General features: G+C 37.2%; 1 protein-coding gene across 16 annotated transcripts in view; it reads right to left on the reverse strand.

Annotated features, from left to right (window-relative positions):
* The window catches only part of SLIT2 (slit guidance ligand 2), a 274,923-nt gene that overhangs the window by 169,614 nt on the left and 88,582 nt on the right, over positions 1–16,727 (reverse strand). The window contains exon 1 of one of the 16 annotated variants that reach the window (XM_049795141.1): positions 4,933–5,019. The exons of the other annotated variants lie outside the window; for them this stretch is intronic. Coding sequence (XP_049651098.1) covers positions 4,933–4,982 — 50 coding nt within the window. The 5' untranslated portion in view covers positions 4,983–5,019. Of the gene's footprint in view, positions 1–4,932; positions 5,020–16,727 lie in introns of those variants that run through there. 16 annotated transcript variants of the gene reach the window in all.

Genomic DNA, 16,727 nt, shown 5'->3' on the forward strand with positions numbered 1-16,727 from the left:
CATGTAGTTACCTGAGCTTCCAATAAATGTATTTACAGGCATTAAAACATCAAAGTCACTAAAGGAAACCTTGGTCTCTATGGGCTATCACTGGATACTGATCAAGTTACAGAAAGTAATTATTACAACTGCCTTGTAATAGGTTGTAGTATCTAGTTACAAACAACAATCAAATCTCATACAGGAAATATCTAACTCTCCTCAACTTCAACCTGAATAGGAATGGGGACTGGGGAGAGCTCCATGATGCCACATCAAGGGAAGTGCAGGTTGTAAAGCTTCTTGTTGGTTACCCTCCACAGATTCAAGAAACGGAAAAACTGGGTAAATTCTGTAATAGTGCAACCTGTGGTACAGAATACAGGACCTCTACAAGCAACAGCAACTAGACCAGGCAGCTTTCTGGGAAGTCTTTCTCCCGCAAAAGTAAATGCAGCTCCTTCAATTTCTTAGAAATCAGCTCTCAGTGGAGATACACTATAATACCTGTGTGTTTGCACTTGAAGTTTTAACTACTGAAAACTAGGCCTAACCACCTGGGATGAAAATCTACTGAACCACTCCTATATCACTATATGCCAACTGTGTCTTTGCAGTTTCACCTGCTGATATAAAAATACTTCATTTTATTTTATTCAAGCAATTTAGTTCAATGACCAGCTCTACTGAAACTGGACAACTAGAAAATGCTTCTTCATTTCCAAAGCTGCATAAATTTGAGATGCTAGAGCATAGCACTTACTAGCTTTAAAAGCTGACAGGACACAGTTCTCAGTGTCCAAACCACTATGAATAAAACACCTTATTTTTTTTTTTTAATGTTGATTTTTCTTTGTAGAGCCAGCATAAAGATTCTACTAATAAATATAATTTTTAAAAGCTAGTTGTCTGCATTTTAATACAAATAAACTTTTATCCAATATATTACATTCAGGTATTATCTATTACTTAATGTGTGCAGAGTTAATGTATCATTTTTGGCAAGATGTGTAAAACGGCAAAGATTAAATTGAATACTGCATTTCATATCAACAGGTTTGAACTATTACTATCAAGTAGCTTCAAGGGAGATAGACAAAAACCACAGGCTAGAGGATAAAGCCTCCACCTGTAACTGCAAATACGCCACTCAATCCCATTTACCTGCCAACCATGCCTTCTGTTGTTCTGGGCAATTGCCCATATGAGTTCTGCCTCTTGCCAAAGTTCACTAATTGTCTCCAAGTATTTTCTTCCACCACTGTAAGATACATAGTCATTTTAGACTAATGACAAAGTTTTCTATACCTGGCTGGCATAGGGGAATCTCCACTTCTAGCATGTAAAGAAATCCACTTTCCCCTATCAACAGGTTTTTTGCCTGCAGTCAGCTCTTAAGAGCTGCAAAGCCAGAAGGCAGTTTGGAGGCCATACTTGGTGTAAGAGTAATGATTTCTTGATAGATAATACTTTCAGGTCCATGAGGACCAGAGCCCAGTCCAGAGCCTGGCTGAGTAATTAGATGCAAAAACCAACCACCATTAAGCGTCCTCCCAGTTCTCTTACCTGTATGCCGTCATTGTGGCTTACAAAGCATCATGGAACAGGAAAATGGAAAAATCTAATGCAAACCATGATTAATGCAATTCTTAAGAAAGAAAAATCTAACTATGGTTAGCAGAAAGTACTCTGCAGGCTTATAGGGAAGTGTAGGAAGAAATACAAAATTGAAAGTTGTGTGCAAGACTGTTTGGACAATTAAGTACCTTGAAATATAAAAGTACATTAGTCTAGCAAAAAAGCTCAAGGAGGATTAAGTCAGAAATTTGAGTGGTTATTTCAATTTATAATGGGACAGAAGCAGGACGATTTTTTTCTTAATTGTTAGCAGCCTGTCCACTTTACAGCTCCCCCTAGCTTAACACCAATCCTGATGAGCAATCCCACAAGGAGTTGTTCAGTTCAAGTATTACAGCATACTGTGTAACACATGCTCTGAAACCAACCCAGAAAAATTTAAAAAAATAACACAAAAGGCAGCGCACAGGTACATACTTTAAACACACGTTGTAAAACTAGAGGTGGAAAATTACGTATCCCACTCTCCCTTTTTTGCTGATACAACAACTGAATACCTCTAAATATGCAACACTAATCAACATGCAATTCAGAACCATTTAGAAGTGGCTCAGGATCATCTCCTTTCAAATGTCTAATATCCTTTACCTTGGTCTTTAGGCAGTCTGAAGAATGAAGCAGGCACAATAAAAATTCTCAGTATAAAAGGCAAGTTGTTGACAATCTTTCAATATTTACGTGTTTCACTTTTATGCCACAAAAGACTGTAGAAATGCACATACACCTACCATAGAAATGGGAGTATGCAAAATAATACTGACAGAATATTAACCTCTGTTCAGAGAATGCAGAAGACCCGCAGATCCATTTCAGTCTTATTTATATAGCACAATAAAAAAAAAAATAAATTTAAAAAGTCATGCTTATTTGAGCTCTCTGCATTGGATGAAATTCACAGCTATGCAATTTTTTCCAGTATGTCTTGAAACTCTATTCTTACCTAAATCATGAGAAGTATATAGAGATGTATGCAGTCTGTATGTACAGCTCTACATACAGATATCCACAATCACCATCGGTTCAGGTTTTACATCAGTAATGCAAAACTGCAGAAACAGACACATGGATGCACAACAATAGCTTATCTGCATGTTTACAGAATACTAATGAAGATAGTAATTGTTACACCTGGATCTAATTATTTGCAGCTTTTGTTTAATAACAAACAGAGAGCAAAGTTTCATGCTATGCTTATGCTTAATCCAGTCTCACTGTGGACTGCTCTCTGCAGTGCCCACCCAACTACATACAGCCATCTCCCCTGCATCAGATCTAGCAAATATGTGGTCAGTCTGATCAGACTGCTGATCCAGAGGAAAACTAATCATGTTTTCATTTGGATTGTCTGCAGATCCAGCTCAGTGTGTGCCATCTTCTGTGCACCAGGAGCACAGCCACAGGCTCGAGAAACGAGAGGAACAGCACCTTTTAGAAGCAAAATGCCTTTATTTCGGATTCACCACCATGGGAAATTATATCCCCAGCAAAACTGAACCAAACAGCAGACCAAATGTGGCCACAGGAATATGTGGTAGTAAATCACATGAACACAGGATCAACTACAACGATGTGCTAATGCACGCTGTGCTCATAATGTTATCCACTGAAATGCTATTCATAAAAACACACATTGGAACAACGTCATCCACCGTGCTTCAGGACCACACAGACTTACATCCTCTCCTTTCTGAAATCAGCTATAAACCACATTATTCAGGTAATACTAGGAGACCTAATTCTCCCGTGAGTGCCTAACTTGATCCAGCTTCTACCCTGCTTATGCCTTACTGTCAGAACCTCTAACAGGTTTTAGGGTTTTTGCGTGAGTACCTACAACGTAGGTTGTGAACTGTTACTATCAATAAGCTAAAACAAAATACTACATTATCTTCGACCCCTGAGCGTCTGGATTTAAGCCAGTATACTCACGGGAAAGACTTTATGGAATAATCAATAAAGGAGTAAAAGACAACACAGTATCTCCTCCAGAGGAGAAAGCAGAGGGCACACAGCAATTTAAAAACCATGCCAATTACAAGAAAGGAAAAACTGAAGTGGAAAAGGAAACCCAAAACACATCCTCTCAACAGAGCTCCCAGCGGAGTAGAAGACAAATCCACAAAGTCTCATTTTTGGTATCCAGCAGAGATGCCGTAACAAGCTTTCTCTAAGTGCTTAGCGCTCCACATCAGCTAGCTACAGAACAAACACAGCTGTTCAAAATAATCCAAGATAGACCAGGTGAATAGTAACCAAGCATCCAATGACCTGCAATACGACCAGCCTGTTCTGCTGAAGGAATAACCAGCATGTCCTATTCCTGAGCTAGGCAGGTTGGCCCCTAAGAGCAGAACGTCTTTTCCCCCTCTTAACCAATTCAACAGGAATCCTTAAGCTTTCTGTCTTGCACATCACATTATTCTCAACGGAGCTGCTCCCAGCTCTAACCCCTGCCCACACCCAAGGCACTGACAATGTGCACACACGAACACAATTTCATTACAGCTACTGTCCTACCTCTCAAAAACAGGTCATGAACGTAACTCATGTAACGCGCACACACAACAAATCTGTGACATGACACAAAAACTTATAAAGTTATTCTGATTACAGAAATACACAAGTATGGTAAGAGTCATTAGAGACTTCTAAATATAGAGAGGATCACATTGCAGGGAAATAACTAACTCCAAAAATGTTAGGCTTGTTAACACATACTGTAGCAAGCTTACTCTGTTTTGCACTTGCAGAGCTGAAAAAAGGAAAGCCATGATGAGCTGTCAGAACCTCACAGCACACAGGCACGGGAGTGCTGCATCGGAGGCCTCATCCTTACAGCAACATCGATTTTAATGGGCTCGGGGTGGGATCCCAGTAAGAGTTTCTGTCACCACTGACCCAAATCAGAAGTCGGTTGCTTTGCTTGAAGCAAAAAGCTGGTGCCCACTAATCCCAGAAGCCCTTCTCCCCACAGAAACTAATTTTTCAGGGACATTTTCTATGTAAATACATCTACTGTTCAAGCTGTACTCCTCTTCAGAAATCTTTAAAAATATCCATAAACTTTCTGCATACAAACAATGATAATCTTCCTATGAATTTTTTAAAATATTGAAGTCTTACATATTGAAAATATTCTGCAGGATTTAAACATACATCATAAATTATTCAAGGAGAACCCAATTCTAAAAATAACCATAATAACAAGACAATGCAGTCCATGTATACTTTAACATAATTTCTCCAGAGTTAAGCTTTCAAAGCATGCAACACCTACACAAGACAGGTGAATTAGGAAAAAACCACAATACTTACTTCTCTGATTTCAACCATATGTTTAAACAATCATTACCAATTTTTGTCATTTAAAGATCTAAAATCCTGAGGAGGTACAATGGAAATACCCAGTACTCAAATGTAATCATCACTCAAGTAAGGATTTAACAAACTGTATTTCAATGATTTGAGGTCCCAGTACAATGAACAAACAAAATGAAATTATTAACGGAGTTTTTCACAGTTATTTGTTAATTAATCATTGTATTCAGAGATGAAAACTAGTGCCACAGGACATTACCAGAATACTATATCTGATGCATATGCATCGTTTTTTTCATAGATTCCTTGTGGCAGTGCTACCTTTTCAAATCCTGCTCATGTTTCATATCACTGCACACCAATGCACAACCACAATTGTGCTATTCTTTGTACCTACTAAAGGACCTAGATAAAGTCTATACAGTAATCTTCTGGTATTTTTTAATATTACAAATTGTAGAAGGAAAAACCCCACTGTGATCATTGAACCATGTCATGATCCTTCCTAGGAAATCTCTGCAGAGATAAAGATAACACAAACTAACCTTTAGAAATCAGATGAGGGACACAGCTATCATAACAATGGTAGCTGAGTTCAAATGCTCAGTCTACAGAGAATACGAACATAGCATACTCTACAAATAATTTTAATTTCTTCATTTATTTAATCCAAGTGGAAATGGTACTTTCAAGCCTCCACTTGAAAGCTGGAGCAAAAAAAGGTAGATATGCCCAATGGCTTTACTAGCCTTTGCTTTTTCTGATTTTTTTGAAATGTAAATAAAAAAAATTCTAATATCTCCATCCAAATTAAGAGATCGTTGCTGTACTAACACACAACAGGTTTCATCATTGTCAACAGCAACTTAGGAGCAATTTGTACTTAAACATTATTATGCTGGAGACTAGCAGCTTGCAGCAGAAGCATAGGATTCTGCCTTCTACATACTTTTGGAGTCCTGATGACATATCAGCATTTATAGAAGCTCTGCCTGACTGCTTTTTTAAGCAAAAAGTGGAATGGAAAAAGCAGTCAACTGATTTTGATTTCCAAAGAGTGAGTGTTTTCTCTGCAAGCTGATATCCTGAAAAAGCAAGATCCCCAGAAAAAAACATATAAAGTTGGCGATCTGAGACATTTTTATACGAAATGCCCATGGGTGGGGTATTAAGCAACCATATAAATGCGTTTGTAGTACACTTACAGACAGCCAGAATGAGCATGTCGGTAAACATAAATTGTTGCATCTATACTACTTGACTCTGAGTTCTGTTGTGTATGTGTGTGCAATGAATGCAGTCATAGAGGACGTGACATGAGAAACAAGACGCAAGTAGTGACATAAATGCCAAAAAAAAGAAGTATCTTCTTGTAAATATGCAAAAGTGTCTAATAATTACAACCTGTTTTTTTCTTTATGTGTTGCCATAAATTAGAAATGCTTCGCCTTGTCTTAGCCATGATTATATTAACCGTCTCTGATTCAAATCCGAAAGCTACACAAAAACCTGTTTTAGTATCTTAACCTTTTACCTTTATTAATATGGAAATTTAGCTTATAGCGGTGCAAGATTTTTTATGCATGCCCATCAGCATATTTATAGGTGTCTAAATATAAGCAGCTTGAGGGTTTTTTTTTTCCATAGCACCAACAAATTCCTCTGTCAGCAGCAAGAATTCAGTGCTTAAAAAATAAATCACTAAAAGATACCTAAATTTGGGGTTGGAAATCACTTTCATATTGAAAAAAAATGCATTATTTTATTTAGAAGTATGTATTTGAATAAAGTTTTCAATTTGCTAACTGAAATGCTTCCCCTCTGCAATCTTCTCCTAGTAAAGGATATAGATAGACGATGAGTAAAACATGAGCTGCCTATTATATGCCTGGGACTCCTACTGACTGACTCATGAATGACTGTACCTGAAGGAACCCTCTTTAGAGACCAAAAGGAGATTGCTTTCTCGAAGAAAAAAGTATCATTATCATAGAACAGAGAATTTAGTACAGGTTTAAAAAACTTTGGCAAGAAGTGGTATATCTGTTTATATAGCGCATGAGAAAAAGACAGGAGAAAAGACCCAAAAAAATCTGTCCTCGTTTTGGCTGGGATAGAGTTAATTTCCTTCCTAGTAGCTGGTAAATTGTTGTTTTGGATTTAGTATGAGAATAATGTCGATAAACACACTGATATTTTCAGTTGTTGCTAAGTAATGTTTAGACTAAATCAAGGATTTTTCAGCTTCTCATGCCCAGCCGGCAAGAAGGCTGGAGGGGCACAAGAAGCTGGGAGGGGACACAGCCAGGGCAGCTGACCCAAACTGGCCAAAGGGGTATTCCATACCGTGTGACATCACGTCTCGTATATAAACTGGGGGGAAGTGGGTTGGGGGGGGTGGATTGCTGCTCAGGAACTAACTGGCCATCAGTCAGCAAGTGGTGAGCAACTGCATTGTGCGTCACTTGTTTTGAATATTCCAATCCTTTTATTATTATTATAATGTTTTTTTTTTCTTCTTTTCTGTCCTATTAAACTGTTCTTATCTCAACCCATGAGTTTTCCTTTTTTCTTTCCTGATTCTCTCCCCCATCCCACTGGGAGGGGGGGAGTGAGTGAGCAGGTGCGAGGTGCTTAGCTGCTCGCTGGGGTTAAACCATGACACCATCTCAAATTATATACATGCAAGGTCTTTTGATTAAACATTTCTATTTTCCTTCTGTCCTCTTTCCTGAAATTATGATGTCATGGGTTTGAAAATTGTCATAAAAGTCAAAGTGACTTATGTAATGGAGCAATATTGTAGAAAAAAATTGGTAGTTTTTTCTTAATTTCTTTACAAGATCTCCCTTGAACACTTATAAAGTAGCTTATGGGTGTCTCACAATGCTCCAAAGCATTCATGAATACATAAACGATGTATTTAAGATCTGAGTAGATGATCTCAGAACAGCTAAAACAAAGCACGAAGCAGGAAAAAACCAAATTGCATCTCACGTTACTATGATGCTGAAGAGGCCTCTTGGCTATCTGAGGCATTCTGCACATTATTAAATTTGAGGATGTTTTGTCAATACTTTGCTGATAACATAAAGGCAGTAGATGCTTGGTGAAAGGACCTGTATTATGTTTTAAACAATTTAACTGATGCTTTTCTAGGAGTATTGCAAATAATGAAATTTTCACTGGTGAAAATGCATTGTGTTTTTTTCCTCAGGCCAGGCAAGAAGCTCAACTGCTACAAGAAGACTTATCTTCATCTCAGACTTTGCTGGAACTATGTCAATTCATCCAATCTAATGATCTGGGTTTTTTTCATTGACCTTTTTTTTTTTTCTTTTTTCCTGTGGTGAAAGAGTTTTCAGATACAAAACTGCTTTTAACCCCAAATTATATTTTTGGGGTAGAGCTTATCTCTTCTGCCAAACTTTTCATCACATTGTTATAATGTCTTGTAAGGCTGCCAGATCCACACAGAGATGAAGATCAGACAACCCTCAGACAATTAAGCATTCTTTGAAATACTATTAAATAAATTAACTTGAATTGACTTTGAGATAACCATAGGGCAAAGATCTGCAAATTATTAGCAGGATAGTTTCAGGTATCAGACCCTTTTTAATTTTCCTGTTCACTCTTCATCAGAATGAAAGACGTTAATAATTAGTTTAAGTACCTTTATTAAAAAAAACAAGTCTTCCACGTTCTATGATTCTGAAACACAGCCTCACAGAGTATAAAGCCAAAAGGACCACTGTTCTCATCTCTCACTCCTTTCCATCACTGACTTCAGGATTTACTTGCAAACTGTGTAACCCTAAGGAGAAATGCCACTTACGATCTTGATTTTAAGTGAAAATCCATTTATCCTTTTAAAAATTAGCTTGCTTACTGCAATTTCCTAGTGTTTCATGGTGTACCCAAAAGCAACACAGCTCCTCAGCAAAGTACTAAAAACTTAGATTCAAGTAATCTGTACTTGCAGAGTAAAAATGCCTATTTTTAGCAGCTGTAGCTTACCAACATCCTCACTTATCAATGAAATGAAAATCAGGTTGTGATCATCACTGATTTTTTGGTATTTAATGCACAAGGTAAGATGTTCTCAGCTGGGATTTGGTAGGTAGTACCCACCACTGACCACCGTCTATTATGACTTGTAACTGTTTAAAGCACAGATTATTATACTTATAAGATTATTTGCTTCTGAACCATCTGTGACTTGCAAACATGCAATGTCATTTTAGATTTAGAAGGCCACTTGCTGTCTCTTTGCTGATTCTGTTCTGGATCTCTGTGAATCATGAGCATTAAGTTTTGCCAGGACAGGAAGACCACTTACAAAGGAGCTGGGATATGAGGAAAAAAAAAAGAAAAAAAAGGTAGTTATCTCTTTTTGTTTCTCCCCAAACCAGTCTTCAAAAGCAGAGGCAGCCAAAACCTCTTGCAGAGCAAGCTCCCATGAAATAGCCTCCTGGCCCCATTACAGTGTTCAGAAGCGCAAAAGGATGAAATGAATGTGTCTAGCCTCTGTAAGCTCTTTATCAACAGCATCGACCCACTCACTGTTGAGCAGCTCAATGACTAGGTGAAGATGTAACAAAAAGTCAATCATCACTCCCAAACCTTCCTCCCTTCTCAGAATTGCTGGCGAAGGCGTTTGCTAGTTAACAGGTGTGAATCCCTTCACAAAAAAAAATGTTTTGGAAAATATCAATAAGAAAAATTCACATACAATAGCCATGAAATGGAACAGAAAAAACATTAGGGTTAAAGAAAACTGGATTTTGTTGGCACAATGTATAGAGCTCTGAACTAAGAGCTGATTAAGTAAATTAATCACTTATGCAACCAAGTGGAACTTTAACTATGGAGCAATAAAAACACCTCATATAAAGGCAAAGGCATTCAGGATATCCACTAATTCAAAAGACTGTTAATCTTCAAACTTGATAGAATGAACCTCCCCTCTTTAAACCCTAAGGGTTAGATATAGCTCATATGAACTGCTGAAATGAGAAAATGCAAGGCATGTATTAAATATCCCAAAGGCAGCAGTACTTAGTCCTCTAACAGGCATTCAGACTAGCTCTTTATACCTGAATGCTCCAGTGAGCTCTTTGTGTGTGCTATATTAGATGGTATTTTTACCATGACATCAACAACTGTGTATCATCCCTTTTTTTCTCTTCCTAGGTGGACTCTAATTTTCTGCACTCAATACTGATTAATCGATAAACCTTCTTTTTCTGAAGTGGTTTTTATTCTCTTCAGGAAGCAAAACAAGGAAGTATTAAGACTGTACTTTTTATACATCCCAAAGAGAAAAGTTTAAAACAAACAAACAAAAAAATCACGTTTATACAGAAACTGAGTTGCATGTCAGATCAGAAAAAAAAACCCTACAAATATTTATAGAGGGAAATATGACATCTAAGTTCAATAGGATGTTTAGTTATGAAAACAAGGGAGCAGCAAAGGTATCTCACTGAGCTTCCAGTGTATGTAATGGGGACTTCCACAGGGTAATTAATCTGTGCTGCTTCTATGGTCAGAGAGCAACAAAAATTTATAGGATGCAAACGATCAAAACAATTCCAGGTTTTCTCAGTATTGGACAAATTATACCCATTACTCATGTATAACTTTGAGTCCTTTTTCTCTCGATTGACTTAAATGGAGCTTACATGAATAGCTCTAAATCAGATATCTTCATTGCAGAGAACAACTCTGTTCCTTAGGCTTCATGGGACCTTGCTTTTCCAATCCAGCAATAAATTCATTTGCAAAGTACAAAACCACTTAGCTATGGAACTTTTATTTGATTTCACTAGGACTTTGATATCTATGGGTCTTCATGCAACCACACTTCAAGACCACTAACTTTACCAGTTCCCAGAACTGTTCAGGGCCCTGCACATATAGAAATAAAGACAGTACTATTCAACTAGAGAAAAGTGGTAAGAAGCAAAAAAAACAACAACCACACCTTCATATCAGGTGTTACCTACCACTCATCTGGACTAAACAGAAGTTTTACATCAACTTTTAAAGGCAGATGAAAGAATATATCTAGAGTGCATTAATGACCAGAGGGTCTTGTTTATAACCTGCAGGTACAGAATTTCCTTAAATATTTGAGTTCTGATGCACTAATCCTACTAATTTGTGTGATAAGTTTAACACATTTAAGATCATGGATATTTATTCCTATTATTTTTTTAAATCAGTAAAGAAAGTTAGGTCTTAATGCAATGAATTCTCACAGCTGATTTAGCAGCAGCCAAATCTGACAAGGAACCAGAAAATTTTGAAAGTGCCCTAAAATTCTCTCAAGAGGTGTTTTCTATTACCTCCAATATGAAAAAATAAACCACAAATACTTAAATATAAAAATATAAAAGCTTGGAAGATTTCAGGAGTAGAGGGAGACAGTCCAAGTAATTTCTTGCTTAAAGTCAGCTTCAGCTCATATAAATAAGTATAACTGATACTTCCCTTATTACCTTTGCAGGAGGTACAATGTCCCTTGTCATGAACAACTTTCAGTACAAATAATTACTTACTGCCTAACAGCAGATAAAGATGTCTTATTGTCTAAGTACAGTACGGCACAGGCAACTGGATCTCACCCTGTAACTGTTACCTCAGCTACTTCCATAAAACCACTCTGTAAATTCACCAGAGAAGATGGGAGGAAAATTGTGGGAAGTGACAATACTTCACTGAGAAAGCAAAGAATTTTTAGTCACCAGTGTGACACACATCTGTAAAGATTAGTGAAACTAAAAATCACTCTTCACCAATGCTAGTCATTTTTCTTGCAATCCACAGATGAATCCATTGAATAAAACATTAGTTGACCAATTCTTCTCCCCATCAAAAACAAAAAGGAAACAAAAAACCTGCATGCCTAATTAAACTTAAGTAAAAATGGAACCAAATTTTTCAGCAAAATAGGGTGTGATCATAAATATCAATGAAAACAGATTTTTATATTTTAGCAGTAACTGAAGATGCTATTTTTAAAATGCCATTTATCACCAAAATGAGAATTAGTATGAATTTTAAAGATGACCATTGGATTTTTTGAAAAGTTTCACTATAATTTGTAAGTGCAAAAAAGTACTTGAAAGAAAAGCAAATTGAATAGTGATGTACAAAAGAGAACAAAATGCAAGTTTTCCATGTTACAGAAAATTTTGACGTTTCAACATGTTTTACATCTTCACATTCATGTTTAGGTAGAACAGAATTGAAAAAATTCTGAAAACCCTTCAGAAGTATTCTAATGTTCCCAGTTATTGAACATTTTCCAAGTCCTTTATTTCAACATGGAGAAATTAATTTAATTCCATTTTGTGATTTTTTTTCATCAATGGCTAATTGTAACATCCAATGCTGAGGCCAAGATAATTTCCTTCAACTATCTACTTGCCATTACTCGTGGACAGAAAATGGTGTCATGAACAGAAATGAGTGAAATACACCAACTGGCTGAAGCTGGTACCTCAGCAACTTCTATTAGTTAGGCTGCAGCTGCCACAATGTCCCATATCTCATCTGACTCAAAGACTAATCAAAAGGGGGCTTATAAGAAAGATGGAGAAGACACTTTTTACAACGGCCTGTAGTGACAGAACAAGGGGTAATGGTTTTAAACCGAAAAAAGGGTAGATTTAGATTGGATATAAGGAAGAAATTTTTTTTTATGAGGAGTGTGGTGAGGCACTGGAACAGGTTGCCCAGAGAAGTTGCAAGTGCCTTGTCATTGGAAGTGTTCAAGGCCAGGTTGGATGGGGCTTTGAGCAACCTGATCTAGTGAAAGATGTCCCTGCCCATGGCAGAGGGGTCAGACTAGATGAACTTTAAAGGTCCCTTCCAACCCAAACCATTCTGTGATTCTACAGCATTACAGAAACTATGATCCTCCAAGGAATGACAATTGTAGGACAGAATAGCAACAAAAACTGCAAGAAACCCCATAAGGTAAAGTTTGAATTTAAAAATAATTTTCAAAAGTATTATTTTAAACTAAACCCAGCTTTATTTGAAATAATATTTGAGTGGTTTTGATGGGTGTCCTGGTTTTGGCTGGGATAGAGTTAATTTTCTTCCTAGTAGCTGGTATAATGTGGTTTGGATTCAGTATGAGAAGAATGTTGATAACACACTGATGTTTTCAGTTGTTGCCAAGTAGTGTTTAGACTAAAGTCAAGGGGTTTTCAGCTTCTGATGCCCAGCCAGCAAGAAGGCTGGACGGGCACAAGAAGCTGGGAGGTGACACGGCCAGGGCAGCTGACCCAAACTGGCCAAAGGGATATTCCATACATTGTGATGTCATACCTAGTATATAAACTGGGGGGAGCGGGGCTGGGAGGGATCGCTACTTGGGAACTAACTGGGCATAGGTCAGCAAGTGGTGACCAACTGCATTGTGCACCACTTGTTTTGTATATTCCAATCCTTTTATTAGTATTGTCATTTTATTATTGTTATTATCATTATTAGATTCTTCCTTTCTGTTCTATTAAACGGTTCTTATCTCAACCCACAAGTTTTACCTTTTTCCTTCTGATTCTCTCTCCCATCCCACTGGGTGGGGGAGAAGTGAGCGAGCGGCTGTGTGGTGCTTAGTTGGTGGCTGGGGTTAAACCACGACAATGGGTAACTCAAACTTTCATTGAAATTTCAGGAAAGTTTTGTATCATACTACTGATGGTGATGTTATTCCTAACTTTAGGAAAAATATATTCTCTCAACTCACAGTAAGTTATCTTTTTTCTACCTTTAATCTTCTTCCCCTCTCCTCTACCCCCCATGTTTGTGACAAAGTACCACTACCTGACTCGAGTTTCTTTCTTTCATTTGAAAGGGATGCCCAGGGTATGGAAGTACCCTGCAAAACGTAAAGCAAAAGACATGCATGCGGCTGACTTGGTGTTCCTCACGTAAATATTATATGCACATGACTCCTCCTCCTTTTTATTTCCTCAAGAGAAAGGTTTGTGTTTCAGACTACCAAAACCTCTTTTCAACAATTTTGATTTGCATACCCTTAATTTTTCAATAAAGATATGGTCCTACATGAATTCTTGCATAGGTCATTTAAACTTCCTGAAAGCAGACCAAGTTCTTCCTTTTCATGAGCGATTTTGTAGTAGAATGCCTTTTTTATGGAGGCTTCAGGAGATGAGAAAGTTGTTTCTTCACTAGGTCGAGCAGGAGAAGCCTACAATCCATGCCGCAGAGTGCCAAGGAAAGCGTTTTCCTGCACCCACTTGCAGCTCAAACAGCCAGGAAACACAAACTGCCACACGACATACCAGGAGTCCTTTGAACGTTATCTGCCTAGCCCAACTCCACTCGCAAACAGCCAACTGTTTCTCCCTGACATCACCCCAAAATATACTCCGTTGTCTTCAGCCACTCAAATACCCAGTGTGAGATTTTTGGATGGGGGATTCCAAACCTCCCCCCCAGGCAATACCCTAATTCTCAAATCTTGATGCTTTGGCAAGTTACAGAGGCTGAGAACTTCCCATTACACCCTTGGCAACATAAGAGCAAACAAATCCAGGTCAGTAAAACAACATACTTTGATGGAATTTTTAAAACACCCTGAATCTTTTGTATGCCACTGAACAAGTGTCTTCCTGAAACACCACTGGTTTCCACCACAAAGCCACCATTTCTGTAGTTCCTTGCCACCTAGAAAGAATAGCGGTTTGTTATTCCATTTATTTAATTTGTATTAACTCACACCAGCTTTCCCAAATAACTCTGACAGGAATACTTGCATGTTGTATTACGAACTTACAGAAACTAAAAAGGGCCCAGTGGAAAACAGGTGGCCCCAATTTTACTCATCACTCTGGGACACAACTAAAACTCAAGAGAAAAACAAAACAAAATTAAGAAAAGCAGACACAAATTCTTCCAAGTTTATTTTCTTTGCTAGCATTAAATCTAAGCAATGGAGGTACATACAGGACCCCAATTCTTTCCTCATTTTCTTTGTGCAGACTGGCAGATTACATATTTTTTCCATTTTTTTTAAACCTACAGAGTACGTTATATATTATGCAAGTGTTTTACATTATAAAAAAATTACCACACATATTGGATTCTGTTTTATAGTATCATAGTTGTTTAGTCTGTACAGCTAATAGTTCTCTAATATTTCTCTCACACTTAATAAAAAACTTAATCCTAAAGATTTCCTTTTATTTTTAAGCGGAACATTTCATACTCATATGAGACATCTGAGCAACAGCTATCCACAAAGTTTCACTTCATTTCAGTGCTCATAATATCCATTGTCTAGTTGTTTTACATTCACATGCATTTAAAGACATTTTTTCCAACAAATCTCCATCAGAAAGCTTCCACACCATACCAAAGCTGACATTAAAAACAGAAGTACAAGATTAAAAAATCCAAATAGGCTCAAGCTAATGGAGGCTAAATCCAAGACCAAAATCATGGCTCAGTTTTTATTCACTGCTGTTTGGAATCTATATTAATGTAGACTACTTTTTCGCCCTTGCATCTTTTGATTGCTGAGAATGTTGCTTCCCACTGTTTCAGACAATGGAGGCTTAGAGAGGCAGAAACAGTTTCAAGGAGTGGTGCACATTTAACTACTACTTCCCAGCCCTAAAAGCACACACTGGCTTTTCTCTTCGTTTGGACAAAAAGACAAGGAGGCTAATTGAAAACTCTTATCTTGGCCCATTTCTACTGCTTTATCTCACTTAAGTGGAAAATACAGTTTAACGCAGGAATCACTTCATAAATTCCGGTCTCTGAATACAGTTATACTTAATGACAATTCTTTGATCTGGCCTTCGACATCTATTACTCCAGTTAAAAATGAACCTTTTAATTTGGCACACAATGACTCTGTAACTGCAGCTGTATTTTAAAAACAGAGCTTTAATGTAACTTAATTCATAACTATACAGAGTTATTATTGCCTTCCTTTAAACTCTTCTTCTCTCATAACAGTTCAGAAACTCTTATGGTTTTGGGTGCAGAGTGACTCTTTTTTTTTTTTGCACAAAGATTTCAAATTCATAATGAATAACCTACGGTTTAGAAGACTGTATTTCTGAAATGAAATCCATACATTATTCCATTTGATTTTTTTTTTTGTGATAGTTTGATACTTTCATATGTCATTTTTTTCCCCCCATAGTGTTCATACTAATCTGATTCCATCACGCAAGTATGTGAGATGTATCCATTTAGAATTCAAACTAGTAGTGCAGGTCAAGCTCACTAGTAAATTCAACAGCAAGGAAAACAGAGGTAGACTAGGTGGAATTACTTAATGTTGGCAAGCATATATGTATGGGAAGAAAAAAAATACACTAACTACAGTTCTCTGTTTTCAGTGCTAAAATATTCCAGCTTTTCCTTCTTAACTGACAAAAAAATGAGCAATTTTTTTTTTTTTAAATGAACTATCAGTGATTTCAATTCTGTTTACAAAACTATAGTGGATTTGTTTTGGGCAGATTTTTTGCTCTACGTAAGAAAATTATTAAATGTTTTGTTCAAAGTATTGCTGTATTTATTGTTGCCAGATTATTTTTTTTGTTGTTGTTGTTCTGGGTGATACCTTGGCACACTCTGGTAATCCTATTGGAGTCAATGGAATAAGACCTTGTGTAACATCAGTACAACAGGACATTTACTGAAACATTAGACTCCTACTGACAGACCTCTCTGTGCTCAGGGCAATGACCCTGATGCTTGCTCCAATCTTTGCTGAAGGACTGAAATCT

This window comes from Accipiter gentilis, chromosome 3 (assembly GCF_929443795.1).
Source record: "Accipiter gentilis chromosome 3, bAccGen1.1, whole genome shotgun sequence".
In the NCBI taxonomy this organism is placed as follows: Eukaryota; Metazoa; Chordata; class Aves; order Accipitriformes; family Accipitridae; genus Astur; species Astur gentilis.